Raw genomic sequence first — 14,708 nt, forward strand, 5'->3', positions numbered from 1 at the left:
AGTATGCACATAAGCATTGCATAGATTTAGATGTTTGAAATGTTCTAATTTGAACTTAAGTCCTATTTTCCTTTAAAATCCTAGTAAATGTAACATCAGAGAGGACTGAGGTTAATTCAACACAGAGAGCAACGATTGTGAGACTGTGACTGCCTCTGAATCAGGCTGTTGTGACTGCAGTTCTGCTTCCTGTAACAGGTATGTTTCCATAACACATGCACCTCCTCTTCTGCCAGATATGACTTCTGTATCTTGTCCACTAATTTAAACAAGTCTTATCAAGCAATAGGTCAGTTCAGGCTCTGTGCTCAGCTAATGGCTCTTTGTGGGAGCCAGATGGAAATGGTGTCAACTTCTGTGTTTGTTCGTGCAGTGGTGATTTAAGGAAACATACATTTAGAGCGGCAGTGGTGTATCTGAACTTTTCGTGGAAGATTAACTTCTAAACAAATCTGACAGATGCAGAATCTGAAAGTGCTTGTTAAGTTCACTTTAGAATAAAGCATGCCATTGTCAAAGAAGCATATTGTGGATGCTCCTGACTGCACACAGTGTACTACAGTCATCATCAGAAATGAGGCTCAGATTGCTATTTTTCATACATATAGATTCTTACTTCTGCCCCCACCCCCTTTTTCCCTGTCAAGTCTGTTTGATTGTTTCTGCCTCTAATGGACTTACTTTTTTTGCTGCAGCACTTCATCAAGTGTTTCCTGTTTGTCTTGCAGCAGACGCTGGAGGTGCTTCATTTCTTGCTGATACTGAGCAGTCTTCCCAGCAAAATCTTTCTCCTGCTCAGTCATTTTGAGACTGATATCTCCAAGCTTCCCAGCTGCTCTCTTTTTATAGATCTACAGAGTTAACAGGAAAAATGTTTTGATAGCAGAAATAAGAGTGCTTCATTACCAACAAAAGGAAACTGTAAGAGACTGAATCACAGTTTAGTATTTTCTTCAGTGATGCTTTTCTTAAATCCATCAAGTATGTTGCATTGTTTTTGTTTTTATTAACAGATTGTGATGGCATTACACTTGCACTTTGTTATGCATATAAAACCAGTATGGATGATTCTGAGTGAAAAGAATCAGCTGCAAAAATGGGTTTGTGCAGAGCTATACTTCACAGAGCACAAATTATAGAATGGTTTGGGTTGGAATGAACCTTAAAGATCCTTTAGTTCCAATCCCCTGCCACTAAATCAAGCTGATGAAAGCTCTGTGGTGTTTAACATTTGTCCAGCAATTGTATTTATCAGTGCATGCTGACATCTGCAACCGCAGGCACTCAGAACCTTCAGAGCAGGCTCCTGAATTGTTCAGGACTGTCTCATTAATTTTCTCTGAAGTAAAGCAGGCAGTAGTGTATGGAGATGACAATTTGCAGGAAGAGAGGGAATAACATAGCTGGAAGTGGTAATAGAGATAGGCTGCCTAAGGTCACGGCATCACAGGCATATAGCAAGCACTGAAGATGAGCACTTATGATGGATGTAGCAGCTGGTACTGAAGGGAATATAACCTACACTCCTGCAAAGAAGTTCTAAGAAGCTACATTCTTAGTAGTCTAATTCTCTTATGTTTTGCATAATGAGTTATGTAGGAGCCATTTAAATTGTACTACAGATTTTATGTTACTTCTCGTCCTGAAGTAACAAACAGTTTTAGACCACTATCTTAGTAACTGGGAATGGAATACATATTTAAAGTTTATTTAAAACAACTGTTGAACAAAACCATTTCATCAATTATGTACTGATAAAACAAACAAAAAACCACGTGACCTACTTAAAAAAGAAGCCTCATTTGCAGGATAGTTCATGTTCTATATGACTATTTAGAAAAAGAAATGCAAAAGCCATACACTTGAGTTGAATCTTTTCCAATTACAAAGGGAAGAGAGTTAGCATTAAATGTTCTGCTCCACAGTTAGACTTGTTAATGATGTTCATTCAGTGACCTGTTGAAAGCAGCATTCAAGTACAATTAAGAATTATTTGTGATGAGTGATGACTGTGATTCCATTTCTAAAAAACTCAAAATCAGCATCTTTCATAACAGCACAAAGTTGCTACTGACTTATTATAATAGCTTTACAGAACATTCACATTAAAGCTGGTTTACCTTCATTTTTTCTTCCAACCTTCCTAAGTGTAGACTGCCTTCTACTATTTTCTTAAGAACTCCATGGTTCTCATTTTCCAAGCACTTGGCCTGCAAACATATTGTGTAGATATAACTAAATATAATCATTAGTTAAAGGAGACAAAATACGTAGATTGAGGAAGACAAAGCTATTCTGAGTTCCAAAAGTCTGATGAACTAAGAACCTTCCAGTACGTGACAGGAGCTTATAAACAAGTGGGTGACCAACTTTTTACTGTGTAACAGTGACGGGACTAGGAGGGAATGGCTTTAAACTAAAAGACGATTTAGGTTAGATGTTAGGGAGACGTTTTTTCACTCAGAGCGTGGTGAGGCACTGGAACGGATTCTCCAGAGAAGCTGTGGGTGCCCCATCCCTGGAGGTGTTCAAGACCAGGTTGGATGGGGCCCTGGGCAGCCTGAGCTGGTGGGTGACAGCCAGCCCATGGCAGGGGAGTTGCAACTGGATGGTTTTTGCAGTCTGGTTTGTAGGTGGACCTGCAGTTCTCCTGTCCATTACTTCCAGCAACAGAAGCCAAAGGAGCCTTATTTTAATGAGTTTTTTTGAAGAAAGAGTATTAGTAAGTAAAATTGAAACCATCCCTGAGATCTTATAAAGGAAACTATGTGTCTATACTAAAATGCCAGCTAATATACAAGCCAGGCACGTAGACTAAACAGAAGTTCCAAAATTCTCCCTAAGTTTGTCAAAATTACTGCTCACTAAAATGAGCATTAATGTGTATTTGCATCCAAAGTAGAAGGTTCTTACATATCACTAAGGACCACAGCTTACCATCTGAATCAGAAATACATACAAAGTATTTATGGTTTCATGCTGTTCTTCAATATATGTCATTTCAGCATTTCAAGCCAGTATCTAAAATCAGATTAAATAATGGGTACTATTGCAGACAATAATGATGATGTGAATTAAGGCTAAATTACATTACCCCCTGAAACCAGAGCGCATACTTCCAGCTGCCCTTCTAGAAAATAATCTTTTCTTGTTTCTATTATATTTCCAATATCCATTTACGTAGCTAAACCAATCAACTGAAATTGTCTATTTTCAGTAAAGCAAATTAAGAGTTGTGCTAGTAAGATGGTAACCAAAACATAAATCAAATTAATGAAAGGTAATTACCAAAAAGATAAGATGATCGCGTTCCTGAGCTATCTTTTCCACCAGACCGATAAGGTTTGTCAGATAGTGATGGGCTGCAACTTCTTTTTCAATTGCTTCCTCCAACTGCTGTTTCAAAAGACCTATTTTCTTCTTTAATCGCCTATGAAATTAACAGGAGATTCTTCAGAATGGGAATTAATAATGGCGTTCAGAGGACATGCATGATAAGCACAGCTCAACTTGCACAAGTCCCAAAACCAATCAGATGTACTACTGTAGATGTGCTGTCTTGAAATGTTTTGAGTGCTGAAAGTATCATTGTCTGTAACTTTGTTTTTGTAATATGCTGTGTGAATAGCAACTGTAACAATTATCCACAAGAATAATTTCTGCAGTGGCTACAAGCTCGTATTTATTAAAAAATCTAACAGTAGTACTGTTGTTAGTTTTAAAAGTCTGTTCTCCCTCTGAACCACTCAGGTACATGCAAAAGTCTGCAGATACTGGAATATTCTGTTTTTCAGGATACACATGTAAGATTAATCACTTCAGCTAACTACCATCACTGAAGATGCATTCTTAATTTGCATGTAAAGACAAACATATGTGAAAATGTAAGAAGTTTAGCGAAGCTAATTAACAAACCCAGACAAATAAGTGTGATGAGGATGTATCTGAGGAGATGTGGTTGCTCTACAATAAGCAGAAATGGCACACTGGATGTGAGACAATATTTTTACAGGTACTGCTGCTTTGATATGTTTAGAAATTAAAGTATTGAGAAATTGAGAATATAATGCAAAATGGGAAAAACCTGTTTGTTTTCTGTGTCATTTCCATCTCAGTTTCCAGGGCCGTCTTGTCAGCCATGAAGTTATTTTTCTGTAAAAGCAGTTTCTTGTTATCAGCTTGCAGCGATGCAATCTTTCCCATCAGATCTTCCACCTCAACGCGCTTTTTCTCCTGCTCCTGCTGTAAATGGCTGCAAAAACCAACCACATAGAACAGGATTCTTGTGTTACACCTACTTCAGTATGAAGGCAAATTCTGGTAAGGTTATTGTGCTCAAGGTATGAAAAAGGTACATTAGTAATGTTTAGTGTTCAGTGATGCCAAAGAATGGTTTTACAATCTGATTACATACCAGTTTGTGAATGAAGCATAATACAAGAAAGACTAATAAAATAATTCATCCTGGCTGCATTTGAAATAATTCTGAATTATAAAACGTAGTCCAAAATGCATTTCCTGCCTATTTTTTTTTCAAGAAGCTGTTAAGTAGAACTTTTAAGGAAGGGGTTGTGCCAGGAAACAGTGAAATGAATGTCCTTGGCTGTAAGAAGACAACCTTACAGGAAGTCTTCATATAAGCATTACTTCCCCAAATACAATGTGTGACAGACCTTTTGTTTTACCATTTTCATGCCTTCATTGTTGAGATTTATATTTTTAATTGTCTATAAAAAGCAAAATAGTCTTCTCAAAATACTGACATTTTTATGTGTCAAGTTAACTACCAAAATACAGAAAATTACCAGCATATTCCTACCCACAAAACAATGCAAGCATGTAAGGATTTGCTCATGTGAATGCTCTGCAGAATTGTTTCTTTTGCACCATATGCAAACTCATACCTTTTCAAGTCATTCACCAAAGCAAAGTGCTCCTCTGCTGCTATTCTGCTATCCAGTTTGGCTTTGAGCTCTTCACAAGTAGCATGTAGAGCTTTCAGCTGCTTCTGGTAGTCTCTGATCTGTTCTTCTTGGCTCTGTTTATTCTCTTCGAAAATTATTATCTGTTTGGTCAATTTTGAAGCTTTTGGAAGAAAAAAAAATGCAGCTGGGTACAGAAGAATCAACTCAATCACTCAGAACTCAAACCATTAATTTGTTAATTAATTTAATATGTTAATTCATTGTTCTTTATAGCATTTTCTAGCACTGGATTTGTCTGGGTTTTTGGTTTTGTTATGTTTTAACACTTTGGTTTTTTCTGGCCTAATTTGTTTGGAAGAAGTGCCAAATTTTTCCACATTTAGGCAGGTAAGGATAAATAGGAGGAAAGTTCAACTTTAAAAGCAGAAAGGAAACTACTTCTGGAACAAGGTGTCAGTTAAACAGAGAATTTCAGAATTAAAAATTGGCCACATAGATTAATTTTAATCAAATGATTCTCATCATAAGCTTTATAGTAACTAAACTGAATGAGATGTTTTCCAGGACATCCTAATCTGTGAATTAAGATTCACAGAACTCATACCTTCAGTCTTGCTTTTTTTTAAGCAGTTAATCTTCACTAAGAAATCTTACTTTCAGTGCTAGGATTTTAAATTGTAACATGCCAGACTTCTTTTCTCAATACTCAATCAGAAGTCTAATATCAAAAATTATCAAGAGGAATTGGTTGATATAGAACATAATTATTCAACTAAATATAAGCCTCTAAAAAACAGTAAGTAACCAGACTGATTACCATATGACATATGCATCTAAATCTAAGCAATATCAAAGTATGAATGTAAAATCACATGCTGCTACCTGTGATATAATCAACTATATTTTCTCGGTAGTAAACATTGGTTACAAAGTAGAAAAATGAACAGATAAATCCCACAGATTCTAAATTGAATGTGAAAGCCTATAAAGTTGTAAGTGCTCTTGAAATACACTTGCTTTACTAATTTCATTTTTTTTTTACCAATTCTGGTCATTTTTTCAAAAGGAAGTCAAAACAGACTGTCCTGTATAGTGATCAGTAACTGATGGTGGCATTCCTTTCTCCTATCAGCAGACAGCCAGAGCCTGACTTCAGAATAGTGTTACCTGCATTCAGTAATGCTTTATAAGCATCTTATTAAGTTGAGGGGGAAAAAAACCCAAAAATCTGTAGTACTGTCTATGGGATAGAACATGCAGTTGCTGTGACTAGCAGCTCAAGCACATACCTTCTTGAACGTGTTGTCTATGACTGTCTTTTGCTTTAGCTTGTTGAATTTCAAGCTGCTCCATCAACAATCTGTTTTCTTCCAAGACCAACCTGGCCTGAGTTTGTAGCTGGTTCCTGCAATAGCAAGAAGGTTATAAATTAACAGTAGTTCATGTCCAAACAACCGACTAACAACAGTGTCAACTTAAAATAATATTTGAATGCCTTTCAATAACAAATGGAAAACCTTCATTAAAAGCATCTCAGAACACAAGGTAAGCTTGCCAGAGACATAAAATGTCTTTGAAAATGTAAATTATTTGAAGTAATTTTTTTACAAACTAAATAAACTGTAGAAAGAAGGAAAGATAGGTATATGTAAATTAGAGTCAAAGAATCAGAGTGTTTGAGGCTGGAAGAGACCTCTGCGTGTCATGTGATCCAGTCCCCTGCCACTCTTAAGATCTGTAATCTTGTGCATTTGCATGGAGCAAGCAAAACGATTCGTAATTTTTGATTTATTTCTTATTAATATAACTTACCATTCAGTAGTGGTAATTAAATTATCTTTATTTAATTGCTCGTGCAGGTCTTCGTTTTCCTTCACCAGCTCTTTGACTTGTATTTTAAAATTCTTCAAATCCTCCTGGAATATAAAGGATTTCAAATGTAAATATTTTAAGGTAAATATTTCAGTTTAATTTTTACATCAACAAAATACATGTTTGAGTGCCTTCATAATTCCCACGTTAACGATGTTATCTGAGTAGTCACTCATCTTGAACTCATGTGCATATATGAATTAATACTGTCATTTGAATTGAGCATATTGAAATTAAAACATAGATTCAACCTGAATTGTGGAATCCACCAGATAATAATATACATTTTCAGTATAAAATTTTGCTCATTCTCTGGCTTCACTTTTTGAAGGAAATAAATTATTCTGAACAACAGTTCTGCTCTGAAGCTCATATAGTTCCTTGGATTTAATTATATACAGCTTAAATGAGAAAAGATGAGTGCCTCAGTAATCCTTCTTTGCCTTTTGATCACTGTTTGAAAAAAGATTCTCAAGAAATATTTTTTTTTAATTTAAAGGTTTGGTGATAAACTACGTTTATGAAGAGTAAAAACAGGCAGTGCCCGATCCTTAAATAACTTGAAATAAATATGCTACTTCCACTAAATCCAAAGCCCAGCTGATACAGAGCACTGATATCCCCATTATGAAAGGCAGCAAATAAATTCTTTCTTCTACTGGCTGACTTTTTATGATTTGAGAAACTGCAATTCCCATGTATTGCAATATTGTGCGTTGTTTACATCTGAACAACCTGACAAAAAACAACAAGCATCTGAAGACAGAAAAATAATTATGTATGCTAAATGTAAACTTAATTTTAGGCAGAAAACAGCTTTGACAGATCCCTGAAAAACAAACAAGTAGATTTTTCTGCTCTATTTTATAAGTATTTTTTCTTTGAATGACAACTTGCCTCGTGTGCAACATTTAAATCTTCCTTTTCTTTTATTCTGTCTTCATATGCCAACAGAAGAGGTGACAAATACTTCACATCCAGCTTAAGAAAAAAAAAAGTTAAAAAAAAATCTCGTTATAAATCAAATAGAAATCAGACTTTCATCAACAGTTTTAATTTTTCATCCTCGTAGCTTTTTTGTTGGTAGTTTTAAAAACTGTTAAGGGCTTTCAGTTGCTACTAGTTCTGTGTATAATTGAAGGTGGAGTAAATAGCTCAAGAGCTCCTTAAATTAAATCATTTCTACTAGTGGGCCTGTGATAATTTCTATCATCAGAATATCTAAAATATGGGTTTTTTTTAGTATTACTTAAAATAATCTCTGGAAAGGAATAATTCAGATTAATAATTAAGAAATAGACCTTGAAGCAACGTCTATGTCAGCACTCAGTGAAGATGTTATTTAAAATTCTCTCAGTAGCTGTACTTGCATTGCTTTCATGAGTGCAAATCTGGTAACCACATGTAACTATCATGAGTTTACCCAGAGATGCATACATTCATTGCAAGTTTTTGCTCTGCATCTGTCTTCATGAAACAAATGTTCATCAAATTCTACCGCTATGTGACAGTTCAACAGCATCACTAAACAATATTGAGTATTTTGATTCTAGTAAAGAAATTCTACTGCTTTACTTGAAAAATAATAACCAAATAAGCAGAAATAGACTACTTACCAGCCATGGGGGTGGTGGTCCTTTAGTGGGCAAACTATTTAGTTGCAGATGCTAAAAAATATATTTAAAAAGAAAAAAAAATATTTACTGCTTTTTAAAGCACCAACATCAGTCACTACAGAAATGTACAACTATTTATATATATATGTATATATATATATACACACACACATATATATACATATATATAAAACTATTACTCTCTATTACCATTCACGTTTCTAATTACGTGTGTTGCACATGTAATGCATTCACAGTCAGCAAAACTGAAATTTCAGCATCTTACTGACATAGGCTTTTTAACTTTTTAAAGTTAGATTTAAAGGTAAGCGCTTATTGTAAATTTCAGAAGGAAGCCTATGCCAGCTGTAGACTGAAGTTATTTTATCTGGATTTACCCCAAAAAACTCAAAGGTGAATTAAGGCACAACTAGACATTTCCATACAGACTGCCATTATAACTAACATTCTTACCTCTTCTTGGGTCAGTGGCCTGAATTTAGTTTGATAGCGACTTAACTCTACGTTCAAACGGTGGACTGTCAGTTTCAAAGCATCGTTTTCATCTACAAGTTCTTGTGCTTGTTGTCTCAAAGAGAGTAATTCTGTAGTCACTTCTGTTAAAACAAATACCCTGTCCATTTCAATCAAATTCCAAGAAATGTTTTCATTGATCAGTTAATTTTAAGGGAAAAAAATCTCAATAACTACAAGACAACATCTCTCACAACTGTTAGGGAGTAAACCCATGAAAGATTACTAACACAAAGAACATGGAATAATATTCTTTCTCTGGTTATTCCCTGGCAAAAATCCACTAATACAGAAGATACCGTACAAAAAAATCCTTCTGCATAGCTACCTGCTCAAATCAGTAACACAGAAACCTGCTGCCCCTGTAACAGGTTATGAGGAATTAGAAAATTCAAGCAAGATCACTAGCAGTATGTTTCTCAAACCTTCATTATGTCTCTTTGCAGCTTCTTTAAGTTTTCTGTTTTCTTCTTCTAGTCTCTTCAGCTTTAATTGCTGTTCTTCCATTTGCTGTTTTATTCCCTCGAGTTGTTGGCCTGCAGCCTGGTATGCCTTGTTCAAAGACCAGTTTTCCTGTTGTAGCTCTCTGAGCTTTTCTCTAGTCATATTTTCCCGTGCTTGCCTTGCACGAATAGAAACATCTGCAGATGCCAAAGTTCAGTATATTTTAATTATATTCAGACTTGAATACAGCAAATGTCAGCAAATTATAATCCATTTTTTCTGTTACTGGAATGAGTGGTACAACATAAGATATATAAATCAACTCATGGCTTCCAGAAGATTAAGTTAAGAAAGAATGAAAAAGGTGTATTTGGAAAGAGCTATACAGAAATGTGGCTCCAAGTTCACATTTTCTCTGAGACACCAGGGGAAAAAACAACAAAAAACTTTCCATAAAGCACAAGGAAAATGCATGTGGATTTTCCTCTCCCTAGCACAGGTAACCAGACAGAAACAGCCACTGCAGGAAGCAAAGTGTCCATATGCCTGCATAGGTTACTTGATCTTCCTGTGCCCCCTTTTGTTTTAATCAAGAATGTAATTAAAGCTTTGCTCTTCTTCTCAGGGAGCAAGTTTCAGTGTGCTGTTAATGCACACAAGTTACTTCGCAGTGCTCAAAAAGTCAGATTATAATTGTCTGCAGAATTTGTTCATGAATTAGGCTTACCAAGTATAAGCTGGAAAAGGTGTTTTTATAAACACGCATTTTTTAAAGTGAAGATTTGCAGTAATGTCTGAAAAATCAGAAGTACCTGGGGATGGTGGAGGCTTCTCCCGGATAAGGCTTTCAGCTAATGATTTTTCTTCCTACCAGGGAAATAACAAATAAGAGACAGATCACTGTTATTGATCACTCCTGAACACCTGAAACAGTATTTTCTTTGTTGTCAAAGATGTACAGTTCTCAAAACAATTTCATAGTAAATTTAAAACTAAGCCAGGTTTCTTGTCCTAACAGTGTGAATATTGCTCCCTCATTTTAGTTTGTATGAGAGACTCTAGGAGAGTCATCAAGAGCTGCCAGTTTACAGCTATCTTTTATAACACCAAAGCACAATATTTTCCAGAATGTGTCACAAATAAACTTTCTCATAAGTCTTACCTTTGAATTCACACCAAGCCCTTTGTTCTCTGTTAAAGAAAAGCAGATCTGTGGGTTAATTATGAATGGAAGTATTGGTAAGCCTGTCAATTCTATGGATATATACACATTATGTACCGTAAGTAAGTGCAAGAAAGTCCTTCTAAAATCCCCTTAGTGGTGTATCAGAAAACTGCTGTGATACCTTACTTTACCACTCACAGCATAATAAATATAATCATGGAAGAAATGAAATTATGTTTTCAGAAAAATGTTCTTACAGCTGAGTTTTAGATATTGTTTTCTTAATCCAAGAAAAAGGACTGGCTAAAGATATTTTCTCTTTATCTCCTTAACCCTTCTAACTATGGTAGTTGTTAGTACTTCTGGGTTTTTTTCTTCCATTAAAGCTTTGAGAACCTTAAAACTCCAGTAGCGTTTAGAGAATAAAATTGATTGATTCTGGCACATTTATCAGTGATGTGGTAGATCAGACAGAGCTCATTACTCTATTTAGATGTTTTGTTTTTAATGCTGACTGTTAATAGATGTTTAAGAGTTTCGGTTATAGAGTGGATATAGAGAAATCTTCCCTCTATGCAAATTCTTATTTTTCTTTTAACTACTAGAAATGGCTACTTTGTGACATTTCTTTCACTGTTTTTTTTAAGGGAATATATAATTATCATGTTAAATTTGGGCTGTTCAAAAATTGTCTCCCATGATGTTAAATGTTAAGGCATTTTGTCTTAAAGTAAACTTACTTACCTTCAGATTGCATGTTTGACTCATCCACCAACACCTGATACTGGCTTTCATGAGATGTTTCTTTCTTCTCAGCATCATTACTAGGAGATGGTTGAAACTCTTTCTGTATAGAAATAAGACAAGCCAATCTAAATCATAACACTGTTAAAATAGCCCATGACAGAGCATATTGATATGTGTATGAAACCTTTCCTATAATAACGTCTTAGTCACATTTAGAATTATACTCTAGAATTTTAAGATAATAAATGATACAACATAATTTTTTGCTTCAGGACTATACATAAATAAAGTATAAGCCTTTCCATGACCAGCAGGAGGTGGACAACGTGGATCATCTTGTCTATTTTGTCAATTTCTTAATTTCCTATTAAGAAAAATATTTTAATAATCACATAAGGAATCTGTGAGGATCAACAAACAAAATTAACATGTTTAATAGTAAATTGATTGTGAAAAGATGTAAATAAAAATGGAATAAATAAGTAAATAGTAAGAATAGAATGACAAGCTTTAGTAATATTTAATATTCACACCAATCTATTAAAATACAGTAAAGGAATTAGCATTAAAAATACTACCTTTTTGTTTTTACGGGGAACTGCATAAATCGCATTGCTGCTAAACCTTTCTTCTTGTTTCTCATTACTCTGAGAGCTGGACTCTGCCTCTGCCTCTCTACCAGCATCTGAAGGATAGGTTTCCATGTCCTCATCTTCACAGTAGCTGCCTGTTATTTCCAGTGACTCTACCAGAGATCTGTCACTGCCATCAAGTTTCCAGTTGGGCCTGTAAGTAGAAAACAGTTCAAAGCCTGTTTTAGTGTTGCTAAATGCTCGTAAAGCAAAGCAATCAGACAGAGCATGTACACAAGTCCAACAGCAGAAACAAATACGTAAGCTATAGCAAAGAAGGAATCTAAGCTACGCATACACTTTAAAACAGACAACATTGAAACTTTTAATCTCTAGTTTAAAGAAAATAAAACACTAGAGATCAAAGGCTGCTAATTCTGCAGCAGGAATAGTCTGAAATAATAATTTAGCACAAAGGAATTACCTGATATAATTCAGAACAGTGATTAACTGTATAACTGATAGGCACTTGGCAGAAATAATATGTTTATATGTTCAGTAACTGTACAGTCCAGACCTCCCTCTCTAGGGATGGTATACATCACTTTATGAGAAATAGAATAACAGCTGTGAACACTTTGGACTTAATTTAAGAAGCAAACTGCTTATAACAGTAGGATCTGAATTAGTTCTCAGTAACTCTTGGTTAAAATTATTTCATTGTAAGATATTATTTCTAATTTAAGATTGCAAAACTGAAAGCATCATACGCTACCCCATTCCGAGCTCTGTGACTGTTGCATATGGTTCAAAGTCCTGCTGTTCTACGTGGGCAGAATCACCTTCAGAAAGCGATCGCTGCCGAGGCTGAGGAATAGCAACAGTGCGCCCTGTCAGCGTTGTGGTAAGGATGGCTGCTGCTAAAGCAGATCTGGAAGAAAACAGAAAAAAAGAAACAATACAATATTGGTGTCATCTCTGTGCTGTGCACCTTATATCCTATCGCAATGTAAAATGTTGTTACTGTTTAAGAGAAGCCAGAAGCTGTGTGTGAATGCTGGAGAATTACAAACTAGTGCAGGTGTAAGTAGATGGATGTGCCTGCCAGAGGGATGCTGCAGAGCAGAGTAAGATAAAGATGAATGACAAATGGGAAGAGAGATCAAAGGAGAGGAACCATGAGGACCATAACAGGAATGGCAGCAGCTGGAGGTCAAAGCAAAGAAATGACCTGGAATGGACCAGGAATAATACAGACAACCAGATGGAATGCAGAGAACAACCAGAAGTGAATGAAACGCAGAGCAAACAAAGAAGAAAAACTGCAAGGTACTACAATGAAACTAACTTTATATTTTGAATTGGTGCTACTTGCCTGTATTGCTAATTCAAACCTAGTAGTGGTTTTAAACAGAAGTTTTTAAGACCCCGTGTTGTTGTTGTTTTCAATGCAATAGAATGGCAGGTTAGTAACGTTTAACTTAGATTTTCTAAGGAGTAGAAAGTTCTCCACCCCAGTCCTAGCACTGCAGCACCCCATTTAGAAACGAGCCCAGCTTTGAGAAGTCCATTTGTCTTTAATTGACTCAGATTGATAAGTTACATAGAGAGGTAATTGTCTTAACTGCTGATCGTACTACGGAACAGCTCCACTTAAAAACCACTGTATTTATGAGAAGGTTTGTGTAAGCACTACAACACAGACACGCAGCTCTGCTCATCATGCATTAACAGTGTGCGATGGAACAAAAGCAGAACCGCAGACCTACCTGAGCCGATCTGGAGAAGGGTTTGGGCTACGAGGGGGGGGGGTGCGGGGCACGGCGGGTTTAGGAGCTATGGTGGCAGCAGGGACCAGGCCGTGAGCTATGTGCTTCTAAACAGTAAAACAAAGTTATTGGCAATGACTTGAATGATCACAGTGAGAAAAAACAAACACAAAAACTAACCGCACAAAATGATGTAAAGGGGGAAGGGCATTCACATGCAATCAATGCCAGCAGAAGGCTGGAAATGGATGTAAGGAACTTCACAGCATGTATGAATGGCTGCTAATGGAGGTTACAGATGTAGTTACAATAAACTGCACAGCACTGACTGCAGCTTCACCGCTTATTCCATCGCTATGTGCTAAAGGAACTGCAGGATGCTTATTGTCCAAGTTAATTTACTAAGTATTATTATGCAGTGACAATACTGCCTTGTACCAAAGGTTGGCAGCCTGCAGTCACTGCGGGAGATGAACAAAACGCTAAGGGCAAAAAATATATATAGATATATAGATATATATATGTCCTGGTAAGGTTGAATCAGTGGTTCCTGTGGGACGCCCGGCGGTACCGGGGCGGTACTGAGGCACTCAGGTAATCCGGTACTGAGGCACCTCCCGTGTGCCCCGGTGGCGCAGTGGTGGCAATGCCGCGTTCCAACACCGGAGGCCCTGGGTTCGAATCCCCCCTGTGGCGCAAGTGGTAGCAGTGCCGCTCTGCTACACAGAGCCTCGAATCCCGGGGGTTGGACTCGATGATCTCTCAGGTCCCTTCCAACCCGCACGAGACTGTGATACTGTGACACTATGATATGATACGATGATACTCAGTTACTCACGAAGGGCCGTTCGCGGCCTCTCCTGAACACGAACGCCATGGCTGCTCACTCCGGACGCTTCTCCCGGCACGACCGACCCGCTAATAACAGTGCGCCGGATTTGCTGAGAATCTGCTCTCCGCCAATCAGCACGCGCCTTACTTGCGGCCCTAGCAACCTGCCAGCAGCAAGTCCCGCCCCCTGCGCCTCCTCATTGGCTGTGGGCGGTGGAGCTTTGTCTCCTTAT

The 14,708-nt window shown here is 36.8% G+C and overlaps 1 protein-coding gene and 1 long non-coding RNA gene across 3 annotated transcripts in view; one reads left to right on the forward strand and one right to left on the reverse strand.

Annotated features, from left to right (window-relative positions):
- LOC107319265 overlaps nucleotides 1-2,211 on the forward strand; it is a 9,915-nt gene extending 7,704 nt beyond the window's left edge. Inside the window, exon 4 of the long non-coding RNA XR_001557711.2 lies at nucleotides 85-2,211. This is a non-coding gene — a long non-coding RNA (uncharacterized LOC107319265). The remainder of the gene's footprint in view (nucleotides 1-84) is intronic.
- The window catches only part of CEP89 (centrosomal protein 89), a 16,671-nt gene extending 2,095 nt beyond the window's left edge, over nucleotides 1-14,576 (reverse strand). Inside the window, exons 1-18 of one of the 2 annotated variants that reach the window (XM_015873936.2) lie at nucleotides 14,483-14,576; nucleotides 13,645-13,751; nucleotides 12,651-12,806; nucleotides 11,882-12,089; nucleotides 11,301-11,403; nucleotides 10,554-10,582; nucleotides 10,204-10,258; nucleotides 9,373-9,588; nucleotides 8,888-9,030; nucleotides 8,414-8,464; nucleotides 7,695-7,778; nucleotides 6,738-6,841; nucleotides 6,215-6,330; nucleotides 4,905-5,085; nucleotides 4,085-4,252; nucleotides 3,289-3,430; nucleotides 2,121-2,210; nucleotides 682-851 (exon numbers count right to left, since the gene is read on the reverse strand). In XM_015873936.2, the coding sequence (XP_015729422.1) occupies nucleotides 682-851; nucleotides 2,121-2,210; nucleotides 3,289-3,430; nucleotides 4,085-4,252; nucleotides 4,905-5,085; nucleotides 6,215-6,330; nucleotides 6,738-6,841; nucleotides 7,695-7,778; nucleotides 8,414-8,464; nucleotides 8,888-9,030; nucleotides 9,373-9,588; nucleotides 10,204-10,258; nucleotides 10,554-10,582; nucleotides 11,301-11,403; nucleotides 11,882-12,089; nucleotides 12,651-12,806; nucleotides 13,645-13,751; nucleotides 14,483-14,521 (2,162 nt within the window). In that variant the 5' untranslated portion in view covers nucleotides 14,522-14,576. The remainder of the gene's footprint in view (nucleotides 1-681; nucleotides 852-2,120; nucleotides 2,211-3,288; nucleotides 3,431-4,084; nucleotides 4,253-4,904; nucleotides 5,086-6,214; nucleotides 6,331-6,737; nucleotides 6,842-7,694; nucleotides 7,779-8,413; nucleotides 8,465-8,887; nucleotides 9,031-9,372; nucleotides 9,589-10,203; nucleotides 10,259-10,553; nucleotides 10,583-11,300; nucleotides 11,404-11,881; nucleotides 12,090-12,650; nucleotides 12,807-13,644; nucleotides 13,752-14,482) is intronic. The other variant, XM_015873937.2, reaches the window with a different exon arrangement.
- Between the last annotated feature and the right edge of the window lie 132 nt (nucleotides 14,577-14,708).

Source organism: Coturnix japonica, chromosome 11, assembly GCF_001577835.2.
Source record: "Coturnix japonica isolate 7356 chromosome 11, Coturnix japonica 2.1, whole genome shotgun sequence".
Taxonomy (NCBI): domain Eukaryota; kingdom Metazoa; phylum Chordata; class Aves; order Galliformes; family Phasianidae; genus Coturnix; species Coturnix japonica.